Genomic DNA, 21,088 nt, shown 5'->3' on the forward strand with positions numbered 1-21,088 from the left:
ATTTCTCCCTCTTTGGCTTCTTCTCCAAACTCTAGCAGCATCACAAGCAATTCATCTGTTAGCATATTCCCACCAAAAACCACAACCACCAACCCTTTCACTTTTTCTCTCATAACCAAACTCAAGAAGAAAACCGTTACTAGTTCCGTCATGGATGCAGCATCGCAGCTTGCTTGCTGCGGAATCGATTCGTTTCCTCGCAGCTCTCCTTCTCCTCGCCGTCACCACAGTCTCCTCCATCTCCGCCGCCGCTCTGGCCGCGTCTTTGCAGTCTCTGCCGAGCCCAAACCGGCGCGGCAAAAAATTGTCGGTGGAGCTAATTCAAACAGATCAGTCAACGGAGTCTCCACGGTAACCTCTCTCGAATCCTGTCCGATTGGAATTAGTTCAAATTCTATCGAGTTAATTAGTATTGCTTTCTTTTGTTGTTGCTTGTGTTGGTGACAGAGAATTGGAGATGTTTCGAAGGAGATTAAGAGAGTGAGGGCTCAGATGGAAGAGGACGAACAGTTAGCGTCACTCATGAGAGGCCTTCGAGGCCAGAATTTGAGGGACTCTCTCTTCGCTGAGGATGATGTTGAGCTTCGTCTTGTTGAGGTGGTGAATTGAAATTTTTTCCAAAGAATTCTGTTATTTTCTCAGGAGATACTCTTGTTATATTTTGTTTAAGTTCTGTTTTGATCAATTATAAAAAAATTGGATTCATAAAATATTATACTTAAAGCAATAAAAAAAAATTACGAGTTGAATGTATTTATAGTTTTAGACTGCATAAAACACATTTTACCATAAAAAAATTTATATAAACAACTTTCACATTTAGAATTTTCTAATCTGATTATTATTAAACTCAACGATGCGGAATTGAAATTAGACAAATGTAAGAAGCTAGTCTGTCTTATTTTGTCATGCATGTATAATATTCAGCAAAGTTTAAAAATATTTTCAATTCTTGGATTTTTTTTAAAGTTTTTGTGTATAATAAAAGTGGTATGTTTTTAGTTCTTTAACTTAGACTAAAATCACCAATTTTTTGGATATTATTAAATTTTCCTATAACTACCAGAGTTGAATAGCTATTGCCATATATTATTTTCTTTCAGAAGTAAATTTGTTTGTACTTCATTTTGGAAAACATTTTTTGGTAACATATAACATTGCCCTGGAGAAAAGACATATTTTTAGGTGAAAGTTATTACTATTATAATTTCAGGTTGTTGTTAATTTTCAATGGGAAGGTAACTGTGGTAATTTAAAAATGCTGCAGGTGGATGAGAGTAGTGAGTTTTTGCCTTTGGTATATGATCCTGCTAGCATTTCTGCATATTGGGGAAAACGACCACGGGCTGTTGCAACTCGCATTGTGCAGTTGTTATCTGTTGCTGGAGGTTTTCTTTCGCGCATTGCCTTGGATGTGATTAACAAGAAGGTTAAGGAGGTAATTCTCCATTGTCCCTGTGGACTAAAATAGTTTACCTGCATTCTTAAGCTGATGGTTTCTGTTGATGATAAATGTCCAATGTCTCTATGATCTAAAATAGTTTACCTGCATTCTGAAGCTGATTGTTTCTGTCGCTGTAATTTTCTTCCGTCTGCTTGCTGCATTCTGATTCTTGTGTTTTCTTAGTTCCTCTGCTTCGGAGAATAAATTAAAAAAAAAAATCCGTGATATAGGTTTTTAGAGTTTTTATTACCTGCGGAATCTACATATTCTTGCTTCCATGAAAAACATTAAAATAGGGTATTTTTTTCTCTTAAAGAATTTATGTAATTTATAATTTTTTTAAGCGAATTTTATTAATTAAAACAATTTATTATTTATAAAAAAGACAAACTAGTCCCAAATAAAGCTCACTGGCGAAAATACAAAACAAACTACACAATGAACATCACATAGTAATTAAGTACCGTTATAACTAACTTATTTGAATTACCCACTAACATAAATATATATAAGAAGTTTTCTAGTTTTCGAAAAGGTGATAATATTTAATAGAAGTATTTTAGTCATTATACAATATACAGTTTACGATAAACATATAGTAACAAGTAAAACCTTGAAAGCCTTTTTTTTTCCTCCTAGGGGGAGTTTACTACATGGCTGAAACTAAAACAATGACATAATGTCTTAACATAAATCGTGTCTTTGTATATTGTAAATATATAAATTAACCATGTTACTATATTTTTTATAAATATGTAAGTAATACGGTACATTTTTGTTTTATATCCAAATAATGAATAAATAGGCAGTATTGAACAGCTTATGGCTTAAGCTTGTGTTATGTATGGATTGATATTTAAGCTTTTAATGGTTTCTTTATATTTTGTAGTCATTGTTCAAAATGCAATTTTCAAGATTACATTTTGATTTTTGTTGTCTTTTTTGCATAACTAGAATGAAGTTGCTCGAGCCATTGAGCTACGTGAAATTGTGACATCTTTGGGTCCAGCGTACATTAAACTTGGGCAAGCATTGAGCATTCGACCTGATATACTTTCACCTGTAGCAATGACGGAGCTGCAGAAGCTTTGTGATAAAGTAAGCTTGTTATTGTTTTTCTCTTTGGCACAGGTTATTGTTTCTATTTTAAAATAAAAATCTAGGTGTCATACTTGTTATTAGACAATATATAGTCAGAGATTTTTTTTTTCTTTTAACAATTTGATTTGTTAGACAACTTTGATTTATTTCTGCAGTCAATTTGAGAACTTTAAAAACAAAATTGCGTATTCTTTATTTCAGTAAAAATGTAACAAGTTAGACGGGTAGCATTTTTGAAAATTTATGTTCTAATTTTTTAAATAACTTACAATATTTATTCTGTTAGATTATTTAATTATTTGGAATCAAATCCTTTTAACAAGAATCACATATTAGCATTCGCACAGGCTCATCTTGATTTCTGATATTTCATGTATTATTCTTCTTTCTGAGATTGCCTTTCTAATGGGGGTTTGGGGGATACCATAAAATATGAAGGTTCCTTCATTTGCCGATGATGTGGCTATGGCTCTAATTGAGGAGGAACTTGGTCAGCCATGGCAAAACATGTATTCTGAACTATCATCTTCTCCCATTGCTGCTGGTAGTTCTCCAGACAACCAGTTAGATATATTACTTTCTTAGTAGAAAAGTACAGTCTCTCAGAGCTGGTTTTCTATGTTAATTAATGAACAGGTATTTATCTTTCTTTGAAACCTATGCAGCATCTCTTGGACAAGTATACAAGGGTCGCCTAAAGGAAAATGGGGATTTGGTTGCTGTTAAAGTGCAAAGGCCTTTTGTTCTTGAGACAGTTACAATTGATTTATTCATTATCAGGAATCTTGGTTTGGCTCTTCGAAAGTTTCCTCAGGCAAGTTAAATTCTCGAGAGCAGAGACTTAAAGTCGGATCCATATTTATTTCCTAAAGATGACACTTAGTAGTAACTTGGCGATACTAAATTAATTAATCATTATAAATTTTGTTCTCTCAACCAAACCTTTTTTTACCTAATATTTTGCAGATCTCCATTGATGTGGTTGGGTTGGTTGATGAGTGGGCTGCTCGATTTTTTGAGGAATTAGACTATGTGAATGAAGGTGAAAATGGGAACCGTTTTGCTGAAATGATGAGGAAAGACCTACCGCAGGCAAGTCTGTTAATTTTTAATTTTTCTTTGTTTACCACTTTTAAATTTTAATGATGTATAAATCATACATTTTTATTCAACTTCAATATATACGGTGAATCAGATGATGGTAGTGGTAGGTGATGCAACCATTCTCTTTTCTAGGTCTGTTCATCACAGCAAACATCTTAATTCATTAGATCATCTTCCTTAAACCTGCTGCTGTCCAAAGGAAAACATGTAATTATTTGACGTCCCCAAGTAACTCACACTTAAGCTCAGAAAGGGAAAATAAAGATATGTAATTTAGATGGATGACCTTTAATTTGACTTAATGACCGAATAAAAAAAAGCCTTTGTAACCTTTTAAGATTTTTCATAAGTTTCTTACACCAGAGAAAACTAGAAGTCAGCTGTCTCTCACAATGGGACCTAAGAGCACATGAATTATATTTAATATCTAATCTTCCCAATTTGGTAAACTAGATTGTTTGAGCATAATATTCATATAGCTTGTTCTAAAATCTGTTGCTCTTGCTTTTCTTTGTTCAAAAGACAAAATGACAACGATATTAGGTATCAATGAAGGTGTGATTGGGACAATAGTTATTTGTTTGTCATTTTTCTTTAATATTTTTGGTCTGTTTTAGACATATATGTAGCTACTTTAATGTACAGTGGAGTAATGATTTGTGGTTTTGTACTTTATAGAAAGTAGAAATACCAATATAGTTTCATTCACATTGTATGAGTACTCTAAATGATCTGATACTTTATTTCATGGAAGAAAAATTAAAAGGAAACGAGGCTGAGTTTTATCAGGATGGAATTATACCACTTTAAGGGCCTGATATTTACTAATGGCCAAGATGTTATTGTATTTGCCTAACGACTATATGTTTTGATTGAGAATATTAGACTATATTTTCTGGCCATTAATTTACAAATTTATTGTAAGTAATGGATATCTAGCTCATGACCAATTGTTAATCTGTGACATCTTCTCCACCACTCATCAGTATCAGCAAATAGTGTAAGTGGTCATGAAGAGAATTTTCTTGCATCTTCTGACAGTTTTAGTTTCAGGTTGTCATACCAAGAACCTACCAAAAATATACATCAAGGAGGGTTCTTACCACAGAATGGATTGATGGAGAAAAGCTTTCGCAGAGCACAGAAAGTGATGTTGGAGAGCTAGTTAATGTTGGAGTCATCTGCTATCTGAAACAGGTAGTTTTGGTGCTTTCACTGGTATTATGCATTAGAACCACTCAGCTTTCAGCTAACATTTTTCTAATGCAGTCATTGTGTGTCATTCATCTTATTTATATATTTGATTATTTATCCTTACAATAGGTAGGCTATTTACTAAGGTTTCTAATATTCAGTAGACCGTTGCGTAGTTTAATGTAACACGGTGACATTCCTAAACTTGGGTCCATGTGCATATTGCATTGCCTATGGTTATTGCAATTTGCAAGTGTGCAGACAGTCTTGTATTCCAATAAAGTATTGTTATATATTAATAAATAAATTCTGGCTTAACTATTCTATTTTTGTATTAATATATTTTCCTTTTATTTCAGCTTCTTGATACTGGATTTTTTCATGCTGATCCACATCCGGGAAATTTGATCCGCACTCCTGATGGAAAACTTGCCATACTTGACTTTGGTAAAAGTTATTTTTGTTGCAGTTGGTACTGAAATATTGTATATTTGCAGATTAATTTTTTACTTGTGATTAGGGAGAGATAGATGCAACTTCTTCTTTTAGTGCTAGGTCTACTGTCCCAAGTCTGATAAAAATTGTTATTTAACAAAGTATTATAAGAAAGAAACTATATATTTCCTTCTTGTTTTTATATATAATCATGAAGACGTTATTTTTACAGCACCATTTATCATCATGGTTTTTTAATTTTCCATTTCTTATTTTGAAATGAAAATATCCACTCTGTTCTTTTTGGCTGAAAAAGGAATATCCATTCCTGATCATACAACGAATTGGAAAAGTATGTAGTTACTGGTTAAAAATTTATTAGATAAGATTTAGAAAATTATTTTAGAAATTTTTTTCCTTCAGTATTTTATGAAATATTTTCAATATAATTTGAATGAGTAACATTATATCTTCTTACAAATCTTTGTAAGAAAGTAATTAAGAAAGAATAAATATATTTAACATAATATTATATTTAACATAATATTTTTGGTGAACTATATATTTAATTATTGGATACATAAAAAAAATCAGTATTCTCTTGGGAAGGTATTGGAGGTGATTTTAGAATTGTTCAATTTAAAGATGGGAATAGTGAGATTTTTTTCATCATACACTCCAAATATAAAACAAAAGTGCTTCCGTTACCTAATGATGCAATTTAACTCTTGTTGTGGTTCCCCAAGAACAATTTGTTTATGGAAAATTAAATGTGAATTTACAAGAATATAGTAGCAATACTGGAATTGGAAACATGGCAATTTTTTTGGATGTTTATCGCCTATCTTTAAAAAAATTAGAAAAGTGTGGTGCTTTATTCGTAACTGTGCCTGGATATTGTTCTTCACAGTGGTCCTGTTTACATGAATGAACAACTATATTGCTTAGTTTACTTTTGTTCCAAGATCCTAATCATCATAGCAAATGATGGAAGTTTTATGTTGCACCCAGGGCTTGTGACAAAACTGACAGATGATCAAAAGTATGGCATGATTGAAGCAATTGCTCATCTCATCCATCGGGATTATCAAGCCATAGTAAAAGACTTTGTTAAACTTGGTTTCATTCCAGATGGTGTCAATTTGGAGCCTATCTTGCCTGTCCTTGCCAAGGTTTTTGATCAGGCATTAGAAGGTGGAGGGGCTAAAAACATCAATTTTCAGGAGCTGGCTTCGGATTTAGCCCAAATTACCTTTGATTATCCTTTTAGGATACCCCCATACTTTGCCCTTATAATTAGAGCTATTGGTGTTCTGGAAGGGATAGCCTTAGTAGGAAACCCTGATTTTGCCATCGTTGATGAGGCCTATCCGTATATTGCGCAGGTATAATAGTCTGAGGAATTTTTGGTTATCTGTTTCGTTCTTTAGATGTTGGCTTATATTCTTTCCCAATGGGTACATGTTCATGTTAATTTTCTGCACAATTCATCACTGTGTATTTGCTTGAGACTTTGAGTCTTACTTGACACACATAAGATTCTCCATTGGTTTTTATTTCCAAGATCTGAACTGTGATAAAGGGATAATCAGTGAGATTTTATTAGGCTATATTGGTTAGATCGTATCATTCAACGGAAAAAAGAATGAAGCCAATGGCATGTGGATTGAATGAAAAAAATTCTGTCTAGCGCCTGGAAATAAGGGGGCTAACTTTGTTTAAATTTGAGGTGTTCCCAGTTTAGAGGAAGGCACATGAAGTAGGAATATCAATTTTTAACAGAATGCATGGGAAGAAAAACAACTTGTATTCAATTTTTTTAATTAGGACAAACACTTCATCAAAATTTTCTACACCAGTTTTGAATTGTTTTCACTTGACACAAAATAATGAATCTCCTTGCCCAGTTAGTTGCTTTGAACATGGAACCAGTATGATAAACTGACTTGTGTTATTCTATTACATTCTTTTGATTATTCTGAGTAAGCTGAATTGACATTAATCATTTTCTCTTATAGAGGCTCCTCACAGATGAATCTCCTCGGCTAAGGGATGCTCTACGTTACACTATATATGGGAAATCTGGAGTTTTTGATGCTGAAAGATTTATTGATGTCATGCAAGCCTTTGAGAATTTTATTACAGCTGCCAAAAGTGGTGGTGGAGAGAGTATGAATGGGAATATGGCTGAGCTTGGAATTCTTACTACTAGGCAGTCAGAATATTTGTTGCCAGGATTCCAATCCGTTATGCCTCAACCACAGCAGCCAGTGCAAACAAGGGCAGCTTTAGCGTTTCTGTTGTCTGATAGGGGGAATTTTTTCCGAGAATTTCTTTTGGATGAGGTACTTTCTAGAGGCATTGAAAAAACTTTAGTTTGTTATCGCTAGAATATATGGAAATATAAAATATATTTTATCATATCTTTGCTTGTCCTCTTAGATTAGTTACCATATCTAATTATCTTATCATGATTTCTTTCTTTAAATTAGGGTTATGATTAGTAAAAACAACGGTTAGTGTGGTTTTATGAATGTATAACTATAAGTACATTGTCGCATTTTAATAACAATTTTGTGTTACTCATTGTATTTCATTTCTTTTCCTTTTTCTATATCTAAAATCACCTTTTTCAGCTGATAGTTATCAATGTTTTTAAATACAGCTTCCTATCTTGTTTACTTTGGATCTTTCTAAGTGCAAAGGAATTTTGTTATTTACTCTTTCCAGAAGAAATACTGATTTTCACCTTCTTGTCCTGGACTCTCTTTGATTTCTTGTTTGTTTAGCGTATCCTAACAAATAGTATAAAAGTAAGAATCTATAGAAGTTTTTAAATTCAGATTTTCAATATGTTTATCTACTATATGAGAAAGAGATGAACTAAAATAATTCATGACATTCAATTCATTCACTGTTTTATGCTATTTTGTTATGCATAGTTTCTTTTGAATTGAACTCGGCAACTACACAGGAATATTAATGAAGTTTTTTGTTTTCCCCTTTCATTCTTGGTTTTGTGTCTTTAAGAATTTGTATCTCTCCTTTGTTAATAATTTTTTTATCAAAATACAAAAAAGAAATCTTTAATACATAATATGATTTGTGTTTCTGTAGTTATTTGGTCAATAGTGACATTTCATAAATTGATGGAGAATACTGTAATTAGAATTCATAACATGTTTTCCGTATAATGTTTCAAATCATGTCTTCTATCTGGTTAATGAAGGAATTTGATACTTCTTCAATTCATAAGATGTTGTATTATTGAAAGCTTAGTGTGAAAAATAATGAAGGTACTGGTATAAATGCATACTTAATAGTAGTACTTATAACCATATCAATTTAAAATTTCTTGACTAATCTCGTGATAATTTTAGCCCCAATTGCTGCTTAAGTTACAATTAGAAAAAGCTACGCACTACAAAAAGGAAAAAAATTGAAAATAAATGAAACAACAGAACTTGGGGGATTATTTTTGTTCTTGATTACTGATAGGCACTTAAACTGTCTTGGCAGCATAAGGACATGAGAAAGATCAGCTAGACCTTTTTACATATCCAATTATTGTTGAGTTTAGCCGAGCTTCTTACGTCTTCTAGTATGGAACACATTTTATCACAAGTATTGACATAATTTCTTCAGATTTGATGTCAGCACAAAAAATTGACTGCATTCATTATGATTTTCAGTCGGGGAACCTCTATAATTTTGTATAGGGGTGCGGGTGTGAATATATAGTTGGCACATCATGCACCTACATGGATATAGTGATTATTCGAAAAAAGAAAAACACTAGAATACATGAAATATGTAAATATTTCAAGATATTTAATTGGATTATGTGAATTTTATGCTTGCTCAGTTAAGTCTATAACAATTGTGGCAGTTGTTTGTAAATATAGTTTTGTAGTAAATACTATAGTATCAGTGTCATAAATCATAATAAAGTAATGTTGTGTGCGAGAAACTAGTTTGTTGAAGTTACTGAGATTTGAATGTCTGCTAATGCCTCACTTCTGTGCATTTATGGAGTTTATGGCTTCTAAATATTTGACTGACTTTATTGCTGGTGGAGCGCAGATTGTTAAGGGAATTGATGCAGTAACAAGGGAACAACTGGTGAGAACAATGTCCTTACTAGGAATTCAGAATGCAACCCCTGTTTTCAGTATGGTGCCTACTTTAGGACCCTTCAAGACTGCGGCTCTAATACCCAGCATAACTGAAGAGGATGAAGTTATATTGAACAATGTGCAGATGGTGGTGGAATTCTTGACTGCAGGAAGTTCCCTATCAAGAACATCTGATCAGGTAATGAAGAATTCACCAATCAAAATCATGATTATTATTTTGACAAATGCAAGCACACACTTCTGAACAAACTTGAAATTTATTAAAAATTACAAAATTGGTGGGTCTCATTTTATTCAATGAATCTCTTCAGACGTTATAATACCCTATCAGTTTTAACCAATAAAAAAAAACTCAAAAATATGTTAGAAAGAGTGATCTAGAGAGGGAGGGTTGCTTCCACTTCCATTTATTTTTGTACTCTTTGCAGCAGTTTTTTTTCTATAAATATAGTATATGCAGGATTATCGTTTTAAGCTAAACGTGTTCAAGATAGTTATTTATTTATTTGTCTATTTGTTTGTGTTGGCCTTAGGTACTGAATATTCCTCAGATTATTCAAGAGCTTCTCCCAGTGCTGCCGGGCATCTCTGTTAAAGTGCTTCCTGATATTGTTAGCAGATTATCGTCTCGGGTTTTAGCACGATTAATACGTGATACATTTTTGTAAGAAAATTCTGTATACCTTAGTGCCTTAGGCCACACAATTGTGTATAATTTTAAACCTCAGTTCAAATATATATAACCATTATTTTACCTATTATACTAGAGATCCAAATACAGACTATTTCTTCGTACACACACTCTGATAGAACAGCGGGAATAGGTTGTTAACTATTCTATCATTAACTATGAATTAACTATGAGCTACAGAATACTAAACTAGATTTAACTATCAACTTTTCTTCCTTCTTTCTATTTCCAAAATATCTCACTTATATAGGTGAGAATTAGGTTAATATATTTGTTGGGCTTACATGCTATTGGGCCTCCTAACATTAATGGGCAATTGCTTCTTGCACCATATCAATACATCCGATTTCAGCGGAAAAAACGAAACTGTCCTAAAAAAAATTTCCAAAATATGTGTTCTGGATTTTTTTTTCTGGAACGAAATTTTATATTACGGATTTTTTTATCCGGAATGAGTTTTTCATTTTTGTTTCCGGATTTTCATTTCCAAAACACAATAATTTCTTTTATGGATTTTTTTTCCAGAATGTATTATTTTTCAATTCCGGATTTTTTTGTCCGAAATAAAATTTTAATTTTTGTTTCTGGATTTTTATTTTCGGAACTCAATAATCACTTCCGGATTTATTTTTTTGGAATATATTATTTTCAATTCCGGATTTTTATTTCCAGAATTAAGGGCATTTTTGGAAATTAAAAAAATATGTTGGGTGCAGGTTAAAAATGATTGGGTGTAGGAAACATTTGTCACATTAATGTTAGGAGGCTAAATAGCATGTAAGCCCAACAAATATATTAACCTAATTCTCACCTATATAAGTGAGATATTTTGGAAATAGAAAAAAAAGAAGAAAAGTTGTTAGTAAACCCTAGTTTAGTATTCTATAGCTCATAGTTAATTCATAGTTAATGATATAATAGTTAACTGTTATTCCCACTGTTCTATCACACTCCATATAAAACATGAAAATACTTTTTTATCATTCTTGTGTCACCTTCATATTTCAGATTACATAATCCAGAATGGTATTTCAGATTATATAATCCGGAAGTCTGGATTTGATAGTAGCTTCTGGATTATGTAATCTGGACACGTATTTGAAAAAAAAGCTTCCAGATAATGTAATTCGAAAACAAATTATGCATATAAAAAAAGAATTATGAATTATGTAATCCGGAAGCTACTTACGAATGTGAAAAATGACTTCAGGAGACGTAATCCAGAATATTACATAGGAATATTTTTAGCAATACAAAAATTTATGGAGGTGAGAAAAGAACATATGGAGGTGTAGGAAGAAACAGTCCCAAATAGAAGTTCAAAACTTATGTTACTTGGCAAAAATCTTGAGGCCCAATTTATTTACATGAAAGAAAAAGGGCAATTGCTTCCTGCACCCGATCAATTGTGATTGGCACCCGACATACTTTTAAAAATCTTAAAATGCCCTTGTCTTCTTCATTTATGAAAACATTGAATGGTGAGGAAGAGGAAGTTCATGAATGTGTGAAGCTTTGCTTTGAGCTGCAAAAGAGGAGGTTGTGCTTCGTTCATTGTTGCTAAGTTGAGTGTAAACTTCGTTTGCCAAGTTAATGAGGTAAGTACTCCATTTTCGTTCGTTTCTGGTTTTTTCTCGAGCTCAGCTGGTCCCGGATATCGGAATCCAGAATTCAATTTTTTTGCCTACGGATATTAATATCCGGAAGTCAAAAATTTCAATACGGATATTAATATCTGGAATTGTGGATCGTTCCTTCCGGACGCTGATATCCGTAGTTCATCATTGGCTGACGGATGTACATATCCGGAACTAGTTTATGCAATCCGGATATATATATCCGGAAGCTAACTGTTGATATTTTTTTGGTTATGGATTTATTTATCCGGAAGCTAAGTGTTCATTTTTTTCAACAGCCGAATGGATACAACAAAGTCATACATGGGAGTTTTAGGGGAGATTGATGTGTGGGATGGATTAGATGATGTTGATCTGGAGCAGTCAATAAGTTATAACGCATTAGATAATGAACAAAGGGCACATGAATGCAGTGAATGTTTTTTTTATGAATTATTTTTAAATTTGGCATATGTTATTGTAGGTATTTCGTGATCGAGATGAGCTATTAGATTGGGCGAGAAGTGTTGACTATAGTTATGGGTTTGTTATTGTTATATTAAGGTCAGATACATGGACGGACCAACGAAGAAGGATGACCTATGTATTGTTAGGTTGTGAGAGAGGTGGTAAATACAAACGGTATAAAAAAGAAGTAGATGTCAGTCGATCTGGAAGTAGGAAGTGTGAGTGTCCTTTCAGATTGCGAGGCAAACCAGTCAAAGGTGGTCAAGGGTGGATGGTTGAATTAATTTGTGGTTCTCACAATCATGACTTGGCAGAGACAATGGTGGGTCATCCGTATGCTGGAAGGTTAAGTATAGAGGAAAAGGTTATGGTTGAGGATATGACTAAAACTTCGATGAAGCCAAGAAATATTTTACTAACCATGAAAGAGAGAAATGAGAAGAATGTGACAACGATTAAGCAGGTTTATAATGCAATCACTGTTCACCGAAGATCACAACGAGGTCACAGAACAAAAATGCAACAACTGATGTTGTTACTAGAGCGAGACAGGTACGTGCATTGGTGTAGGTGTGATGAGGTCTCTAATATTGTGCAAGATATATTTTGGACACACCCAGATTCAGTAAAATTGGTGAACTCATTTAACATTGTCATATTAATGGATAGTGCGTACAAGACGAACAAGTATAGGATGCCGTTACTTGAGGTTGTTGGGATTACGTCTACAGGTTTGACTTTCTCCGTTGCATTTTGTTTACTAGCAGCAGAAAAGGAAAATAATTTTTTTTGGGCCCTTGACAGACTTAAAGGGTTGTTTTTAAGAGTTGATTCATGCCCTAGGGTGGTGGTATGTGATAGAGATGTTGCCTTAATGAATGCAATTAGAATGGTGTTTCCTAAAGCTTATAATTTGCTCTGTCGGTTTCACATTGATAAAAATGTGAAAGCAAAATGTAAAATGTTGGTGCATCCAAGAGAGGCATGGGATCAAGTAATGGAAGTGTGGGGATCTGTTGTGGATTGTGATATTGTCGAGGCCTTTGAAGATCGTGTCAATGCTCTTCGAGTTGTCTGTTCTCCATGGCCTATATTTGTTGATTATGTGATGGATACATGGTTACGTCCACATAAAGAAAATTTTTTCAAGGCATGGATAGATAAGGTGATGCACTTAGGAAACACAACAAGTAACAGAGTTGAGGCGGCACACTGGAGCCTAAAGAGAGTTCTTCAGAATTCGATGGGGGATTTATGTTTCTGCTGGGATTCCATCAATAAGATGATTATTTTACAACATAATGCAATCAAAGATTCATTCCAAAAGAGTTTGCATGTGGTTGAACATCGGTTCAAGGTTACAGCTTACAAAAAATTGTTAGGTTTTGTGTTTAAATATGCTTTGAACCTTATTTCAGAAGAACTTGATAGGGTTAAATCAGTGGGGTTTGATAAAAGTAGGTGTGGATGTAGTCTTACATGTACTCATGGTCTTCCTTGTGCGTGTCAATTGGCTTCATTTGGTGTTGGTAGCATACCACTTAAATCAGTACATGTGATGTGGACTCGTTTAAGCTTTGAAGACATTGCTACTGAACAATCTTCATCTGAGTTGTCAATTGATAAAGAGTTTGAGGTCATCGCGAAGCGGTTTAAAGAGTTGGATGTTGCAGGTAAGGTTAACATCAAAAGTAAATTGCAGGATATTGCCTTTCCAGAGAAGACATCTATTTACGCACCAGATCATAAGGTGAAAACAAAAGGTGTTGTAAAGATGTCTCGTCCTACCAAATTCATGAGATCAACTAAGCGAATCCCTTCTTATTTAGAACATGTGGATTTCTTACACTCACAACATGATAGTTGTGCGAGCAAAAAATCTAATGAAGAAAGCTTACCAGAAATTGTACCAGCAAAATGTATTCCTTTCCTTGATAAGTTCCCTGTAGGGTATCATCCATATATTGTTGATGTTGTTGACGTTTAGGCTGATGGCCATTGTGGCTACCGTGCTGTTGCTGCCCAATTGGGAATGGGAGAGGAATCATGGGCTGTTGTCCGAATGAATTTGTTAAAAGAACTAAGTGAATGGAGACAATAATATGTTCAACTATTTGGTGGTGATGATAGATATGAATACTTGAAGAAGTCACTTCTAGTGGAACACATGTCTATGGTACCAACCACTAACACCATTTCATTTTGACATTGCATTTCTTGACTTAACTTTGTTTCTCAATTGTACTTGCAGGCAGGAACAAATAAGTGGATGACAATTCCAGACATGGATATGTCATTGCAAATCGGTATAATGTCATTCTTGTTTCTTTGTCCATGTTACAATCATTGAGTATTTTTCCTTTAAGAACCCAAACACCAAGTAACTTTCGTCATCACCGAATCATTGCAATTGGACATGTCCACGGAAATCATTTTGTGCAGGTATAAACTAAACCAATCAAGATTTATGTGGTAAATTAAGATTTGTGTACCTTATATTTATTACCTTTATAGGTCAAGCTCAAAGATGGTTGTCCAATTTCACCTACGGATATATTGTGGGCATCACATCGTTATCCGGCGGCCCAAACTTGGTCAACATACTACACTAGCCGGATACAAGTTTATACCCAACTAATGTCCATTAGACGATATTTGTAGTCATAACATTTGTAATATGGATGTTTAGTACATTTGAAGCTGTCCTAGAATTCAGTGAAGTGCCTGCGGATATTAATATCCGGAACTCAATATTTGTGTCTACGGATAAAAATATCTGGAAGTTTCTTTGCTATCTACGGATAAAAATATCTAGAACCCACATTTGTCACTACGGATAAAAATATCTAGAAGCCACATTTGTGTCTACGGATAAAAATATCCAGAAACCACATTTGTGTCTATGGATAAAAATATCCGAAACTGTGTGAAGTGTCTACGGATAAAAATATGCGTAAGCCAGTGCGGTGTCTACTAAAATAGAAGTAACGTGAAGCAAAAATCGATAAGGTTCATATTGAAACATATAAAAAGAAATCCATATAAACATATTGAAACATATAGATAAGGTTCAAATACATTGTCATGGATAAAAATATTACATAAAAATAAATCCTAATACATCAGACATAAAAAAAAATCCTAATCAATCATTCCTACGTGCATGTCTCCTGACATAAACAACTCTTTCATCAGTCGCTCCTCGTGCTAACATAATGGCTGCTTGTATGCCTTCCCAAACAGGGCTGCCCTCCACGACATCGCCATGATCAAGTAATGGTTGCAATGTCTCTGTAATTCTACGACAAATACCCTACAAGCATGAATGACATACTATTAGAAAAAAATAATACAAATTAATACGTTAACAAGGTTAGAAGCATACCAGAACAGGATGTGACTCCTCAGGATGACTTGGCACTGCTTCGTGACCACGTGCATCTGAGGGTACCGGTACAGGACGGTCATCTTCATCTGTATTAATCACATATGGATGTGATATAGATGTAAACCAAGCCATGTACTCTTGAACGCAAGCATCAGGATGAGGTGCTATGACATAGTCATGTATGACATAATAATTGAAATGTAACCATCGACGGTCCATTTCATTTGTATCCAGATGACCATGTCCAAGTACAGATGGGTTGCGAGGGATGATCTGTGTATAACCATACTGACGCAGGACACGTTCTGGCATGTGCAACTGTGTCCAATTTTCAAGCCTCAAATAACCACTGAATAAGGAAATCGACTCAAATGGACGTTCTTCCCTGTGCTCGTTGTATGGACAAAACCGAATGGAAGCTGGTGTCAATGTATCCAACTGTGATCGAACAACAACAATTGAAGTACCTTTTCCAGCATCATACAGCCTACACCGAGGTTGATCTTCAGAATACAATGCTTGCATACGTCTCATACGGGAAATGCTCATAAATCCACCCCTGCAACAATGTTGCATAACCAGCTAGTTGCTTTGTGTTTGCATAACTACAATCTCCTAGCTGCTCATACATGTGAGTTAGGGCAGTTGCTGCCCAAGAATATCCCCCGGTAAGCCTCAAATCAACAAAAAATCCAAGATAAAACACACCTACTGATGTAGCACTCTTGTCCGCAAAAATAGTGCAACCGACAAGGTGAAGTAAGTATGCTCTGGCAGCCACAGTCCACTGCCTCCTTGAGCATGCGTCTCCATACACATCTCTTAACCAGCTCAAGCGCACATGAGCTCCCCGGCAGTGTCTTGTTTCTTCAGATGCAAGTGCACGGTCAACACGGAGGGATTCTACCAATAAATCAGTCGCCAAATCAAAATCTAAGGTTTCCTGCGTGTAAAAATGACCGACAATGGGTAAGTGTAACAAATTTGACACATCATCAAGAGTGATGGTTATCTCCCCAACCGGTAAATGAAAATTGTTTGTCTCTGCATGCCACCTCTCTACAAAAGCACACAGCAGTCATCGGTCTAGACTCTCATAACTAGCATGAACCAGACCACCTGAGCCAGACAATTCTACAGCAGCTTCTATGCGCTCATGAGGTGCTCCTAACTTATTTATCTTCCTCCCATGTGAAACGACCTTCAGCTCACCACGATCCTACAATAATCAACATATATCATCAATAATCCGGAATACATAACAAATACAAAAATTTATTTTTCATTACTTACCAAACCATCCCACAACTGTTTGGCTACGTGATGTTCATAATTAACAAGTAAGGACTTATCCAATGGCCCTCCTGGATAGCCTTCATCATCAACTTCAACTTCTTCTTGTTCAATATAATCTTCAAACTCTTCATTTGGAATTGAAGTACTAGGCCCACCCCGTTTTCTTCTAACCGATGTAGTTGGACGCACACGATCCAAATTAGAACTTCCTCCACCTCTAGTCCGCACCATCTTACATTTCATAAAAGTAACATTCAATCCAACATATATAAAAAAATTATAACACATATAGTCTAAAACACTTGTGAAAAATTTCACACTAATACGGATATTAATATCCACAGAACAACAACAACATTCCGGATAAAAATATTCGCAAGTCAAATGTAGCTTATGGATAAAAATATCCGAAACCTATTTTTGAATTACGAACAAAAATATCCAGAACCTATTCTTGAACTACAGACAAAAATATCCGCAAGCCACTATTCAAGTGCGGATGAAAAAATCTGGAAGCCAATATTCATGTGCGGATAAAATTATCCAGAAGCTAATGCTGATCTACGAATAAAATTATCCGGAAGCAAATGGTGATCTGCGGATAAAATTATCCGGAATGCACTACTCTACGAAGAAAAAACGATGAACGGTACCTTGACTTCTTTGAAGATGAAGCTCACTCATGGCGAAGCAAACCAACTCTGCGAAGGTGGCTCACGGTGGCTGACGATGTCTCCCTGCAACTTCACGGTGGCTCACGGTGGCTGACGATGTCTCCCTGCAACTTCACGGTGGCTCAAGGTGGTTGCTGCTTCACGGTGAAAGGCACAAAGGAAGAAGAAGAACCCTATTTGTTGGGTGCTTACATTGGGTGCAGATCACAATTTATGTGTTTTTTATTTCATTAAGGATAATATGGTCTTTTCACAAATCTGATTGGGTGCCCGTCACAAAACATTGGGTGCAGGGAGAACCTATTTTAATTTGGATAACTCATGGCTGAGTTTACTCTTCGTGGATTCTCCTAACCATTATCCTAGTAATTGGTTTTTTTTGGAGTTCTATCATCAAGACAGAAGCAGCATGTGAAGGAAGTATAATTACAAATATAAATTCAAGTAACAAATATGAATATTGCTATGAGCACATTATATTTATCCGTTGCATCTTAGATGGGGCACCTGAAAGGTTTCAAAATAGTGTTATCACCATAAATATTGTTTTGAATTACTCCTTATTATTAACGTGTGTTTGTTAGAAAATATTCATATATGTTAATTCACTATAAAAATAGTATTTAGAGTTGGTCAAAAACCCATGTAAGGATAAAAAGTCGACCTTAAGTGTTTATAACGTTTAATAAGAAATTTCAAAGAGTAAATATGTTTCTTTAAGATATTTTTATAGATTTAGTATAGAATATATTTCAAAAAATATATTAAAAAATATTTATGTTTGGTCTCTAAAAATGTCTGCTCTGATTTATTTTTGGATAAGCTGTAGAAAATTATAGTGATGATTAAATGCTTATTTTTTTAAGCTGAAAAGATTTAACCTTTCATAAATAAAATGAAAAGAAATAAAAAAAGAAAAGAAAAGATTAAAAAGAAAAAAACACACAACTTAGCTTTATTAAATGCTTATTTATTCAAAAGAATATCACAAAGTAAAAGTAATTAAAATGTTCCACTTTTCTCTTGAATTGATAAATTATATTTTCCCCAATTATGGTAAATCCCACAGCACACCCTTTGTAGAGTTTGGGAAAATGATAATTTTGTTATGATTTGCATAATTCAAGAGTTTTAATGAAGGATGTAGTGAAAAATTTACTTTAGGAAATACATTTATTTAACAACTAATCCTTTTAATAAAATGTTATATAACAATAAAATAATAAATATAAAGTTGTAATGTGAATGCTGAAAAGTGAAAAGGTGTCAACCTATCAGGGTTTTTGCTAGAAACATAATGATTGTTTGAAATGCATTAATGTCCATTGATTTTAGACATATATATTTGTTAGATGTGAAGTTATATGAAAATGAGTTTATATTATTACCTTTTCTCTTTATATAATCTATTAATATTGTTTGGTAAAATTATAATTCAGTCTTTATTAAAAAAAATAAAACCAGAATATAATATTTTTTCTCTTAACTATTTTTTATTTATTTTAGTTTGATGATTATTTCTAAATGAAAAATGTGAAATTATAGATTGAATCTTTAAAAATATATTATGTCCGACAAATATAAACAGATACAAGATGTGCTGTTAGAATAAAAAAAAAAATGAGTTGCAATAAAATTTCTATTTTATCGGTTTGAGAAAAAAATATGTAGAACTAATTAATTTAGCTCTTTAATGGAAAATAATTGGTGTACATTCAACTATAACCTGACACTAAATGTTTGCATTAAGTGTCTAACAAATGTTTTAAGTTTGCAAATTTTTAGATTTTGCATTCATAAAAGTTTATAGGTTAATTTTCTAGATACTAAAGGTTTAGATTTCAATGTTCTTAAAAGGTAAACGATTTTTGCTGGTGAAACTCTTTGAAAATTTAATTTAGGGTTATGTGATTAGTTTTATTGAATTGAATTCATAACTCTAATTTAAATTTAAAATGATGAATCAATTCTAATTAACTATCTGGAATTTGAATGTTATAAATTCATTTGGGTATTGTTCTGTAGTTACAAATATACCTAAAATTCAATGATACATGATGAACTTAGAAGACAACAACAAAATTAGGTATTACTTTCCATATATTTCAATTCTTAGATCTTGGAAGGGTTAAGCATGTTGAATCACAAGTAGTGAAAGGAGCAAAGTTTTATTGAATGGAATTTATAAGGATGAGTTCTGGTTAATGAGTTCTTTCTCTTTTACCTTCTGAATACAGTTTCCTAGAAAGACTACTACTCTTAGTCAATTTACATAATCAAAATTATTCCATTTTCTGAAGCAAACTATCTAAACTACATATCAAAGATTCATATTCAATGTAAGCCAATTAAAAAATAATTTATAATTTTTTATTATTATAAAAATATCAAATAATTTTCTAATTTATAAAATATTATTTAATTTAATTAATATAGTAATTAATTATTTTTATTTTTTAAAACTAATTGTTAGGGTAATAAAACGCACTAATCTAACTGCCAAGATTGTGTGAGCTAGAAATAGTAACCCACCCTAGTGGGTTGGACTGACATGTAACTTTTCAACTTTTTTTTTAGATTTATTTATTTGATTTTAATAATTTATATTAGTTTTTGGACAATAAAAATAAAAATAAAATAAAATAAAATTTTAATTTTATAATAAAAGAAGGTTTAATATTTAATAAAATAAATAAATATCAACAATACTTTAATGAATTAAATAATATATAAAAAAATTAATATATTTCTTTTATTAAAATATTGACTATCACCAATTTTGATTCTAAAAACATAAAATCTCTTTTTAAAAATATCAAAAATAAAATTCGTCATATTAACAAATTAACAAATTAGAGAGAGCATACTAATAAAAATTGACAATTTGAAAAGATTAATCCATTTTTGTAAAATATGGTGGGTCTAGCCGTCATCCATATCTGTTGTAGTGATAATATAAAGTTGGATGGAGTATGAGTGAATGATAATTGTAAACATAAATTGAGGAATTTAAAAGTGGAAAAGTGTGTCTTAGAATAGATGTGATCATAGAATCTTCTTTCAAATAAAAAGGGGACATATTTAATCAATGATGATGAAATAATGAAGGTAGATTAAAATCTGATATATGAATAAACAGTGAAAAAGAAAGGAAATAGGGAAGCAAGTTCCTTCTTTTGTGCCTCACATGCATGCTTCCTTTTCCCATCAATTCCATCCAATCCACCTTTCTTCTCTCTCTCTCTTTCTTCCCTTCTTCCAAACTCACCCTTTAGGAAACTTCATCAACAAAACTCACATAATTTATAAGTTTTGTTAATGAAACTTCTTTTGCTTATTTATAACACAAATAAACTCAATATTGGTATAATCTTGGATTATATCAATATTAAAAGAGCTTTACAAATACACTATAATTAAATTCTTTACATAACTTTTATAAAATCATTAAATTTTTTTGTAGCATCATACTTTATGACTAACTACAAAATAAAATAAAAAACTTTAGAACATCAAATATGAGAGAGAGTTTTCTTAAAAC

The 21,088-nt window shown here is 33.0% G+C and overlaps 2 protein-coding genes across 4 annotated transcripts; both read left to right on the forward strand.

Annotated features, from left to right (window-relative positions):
• LOC137830412 (Protein kinase superfamily protein) lies at positions 1-10,175 on the forward strand. Of its 3 annotated transcripts, none has more exons than XM_068637732.1 (13): positions 1-351; positions 448-597; positions 1,268-1,438; positions 2,399-2,542; positions 2,984-3,089; positions 3,211-3,359; positions 3,512-3,637; positions 4,703-4,846; positions 5,203-5,290; positions 6,290-6,663; positions 7,297-7,623; positions 9,362-9,592; positions 9,948-10,175. In XM_068637732.1, exons 1-13 carry the CDS (start codon positions 151-153, stop codon positions 10,080-10,082), a joined length of 2,346 nt encoding a protein of 781 aa, XP_068493833.1. In that variant the 5' UTR covers positions 1-150; the 3' UTR covers positions 10,083-10,175. The 3 variants fall into 3 exon arrangements, with proteins under 3 accessions (XP_068493833.1, XP_090161603.1, XP_090161602.1); XM_090305476.1 differs by having other exon boundaries at positions 49-351; positions 2,984-3,137; XM_090305477.1 differs by lacking the exon at positions 2,984-3,089 and having other exon boundaries at positions 27-351.
• A 1,849-nt stretch (positions 10,176-12,024) lies between these two features.
• LOC137829446 (uncharacterized) lies at positions 12,025-14,801 on the forward strand. Its single transcript, XM_068636250.2, has 5 exons — positions 12,025-12,141; positions 12,206-14,095; positions 14,177-14,245; positions 14,441-14,495; positions 14,704-14,801. Exons 1-5 carry the CDS (start codon positions 12,025-12,027, stop codon positions 14,799-14,801), a joined length of 2,229 nt encoding a protein of 742 aa, XP_068492351.2.
• Positions 14,802-21,088: the final 6,287 nt, after the last annotated feature.

This window comes from Phaseolus vulgaris, chromosome 7, assembly GCF_051622355.1.
Source record: "Phaseolus vulgaris cultivar YP4 chromosome 7, ASM5162235v1, whole genome shotgun sequence".
NCBI classification, from domain to species: domain Eukaryota; kingdom Viridiplantae; phylum Streptophyta; class Magnoliopsida; order Fabales; family Fabaceae; genus Phaseolus; species Phaseolus vulgaris.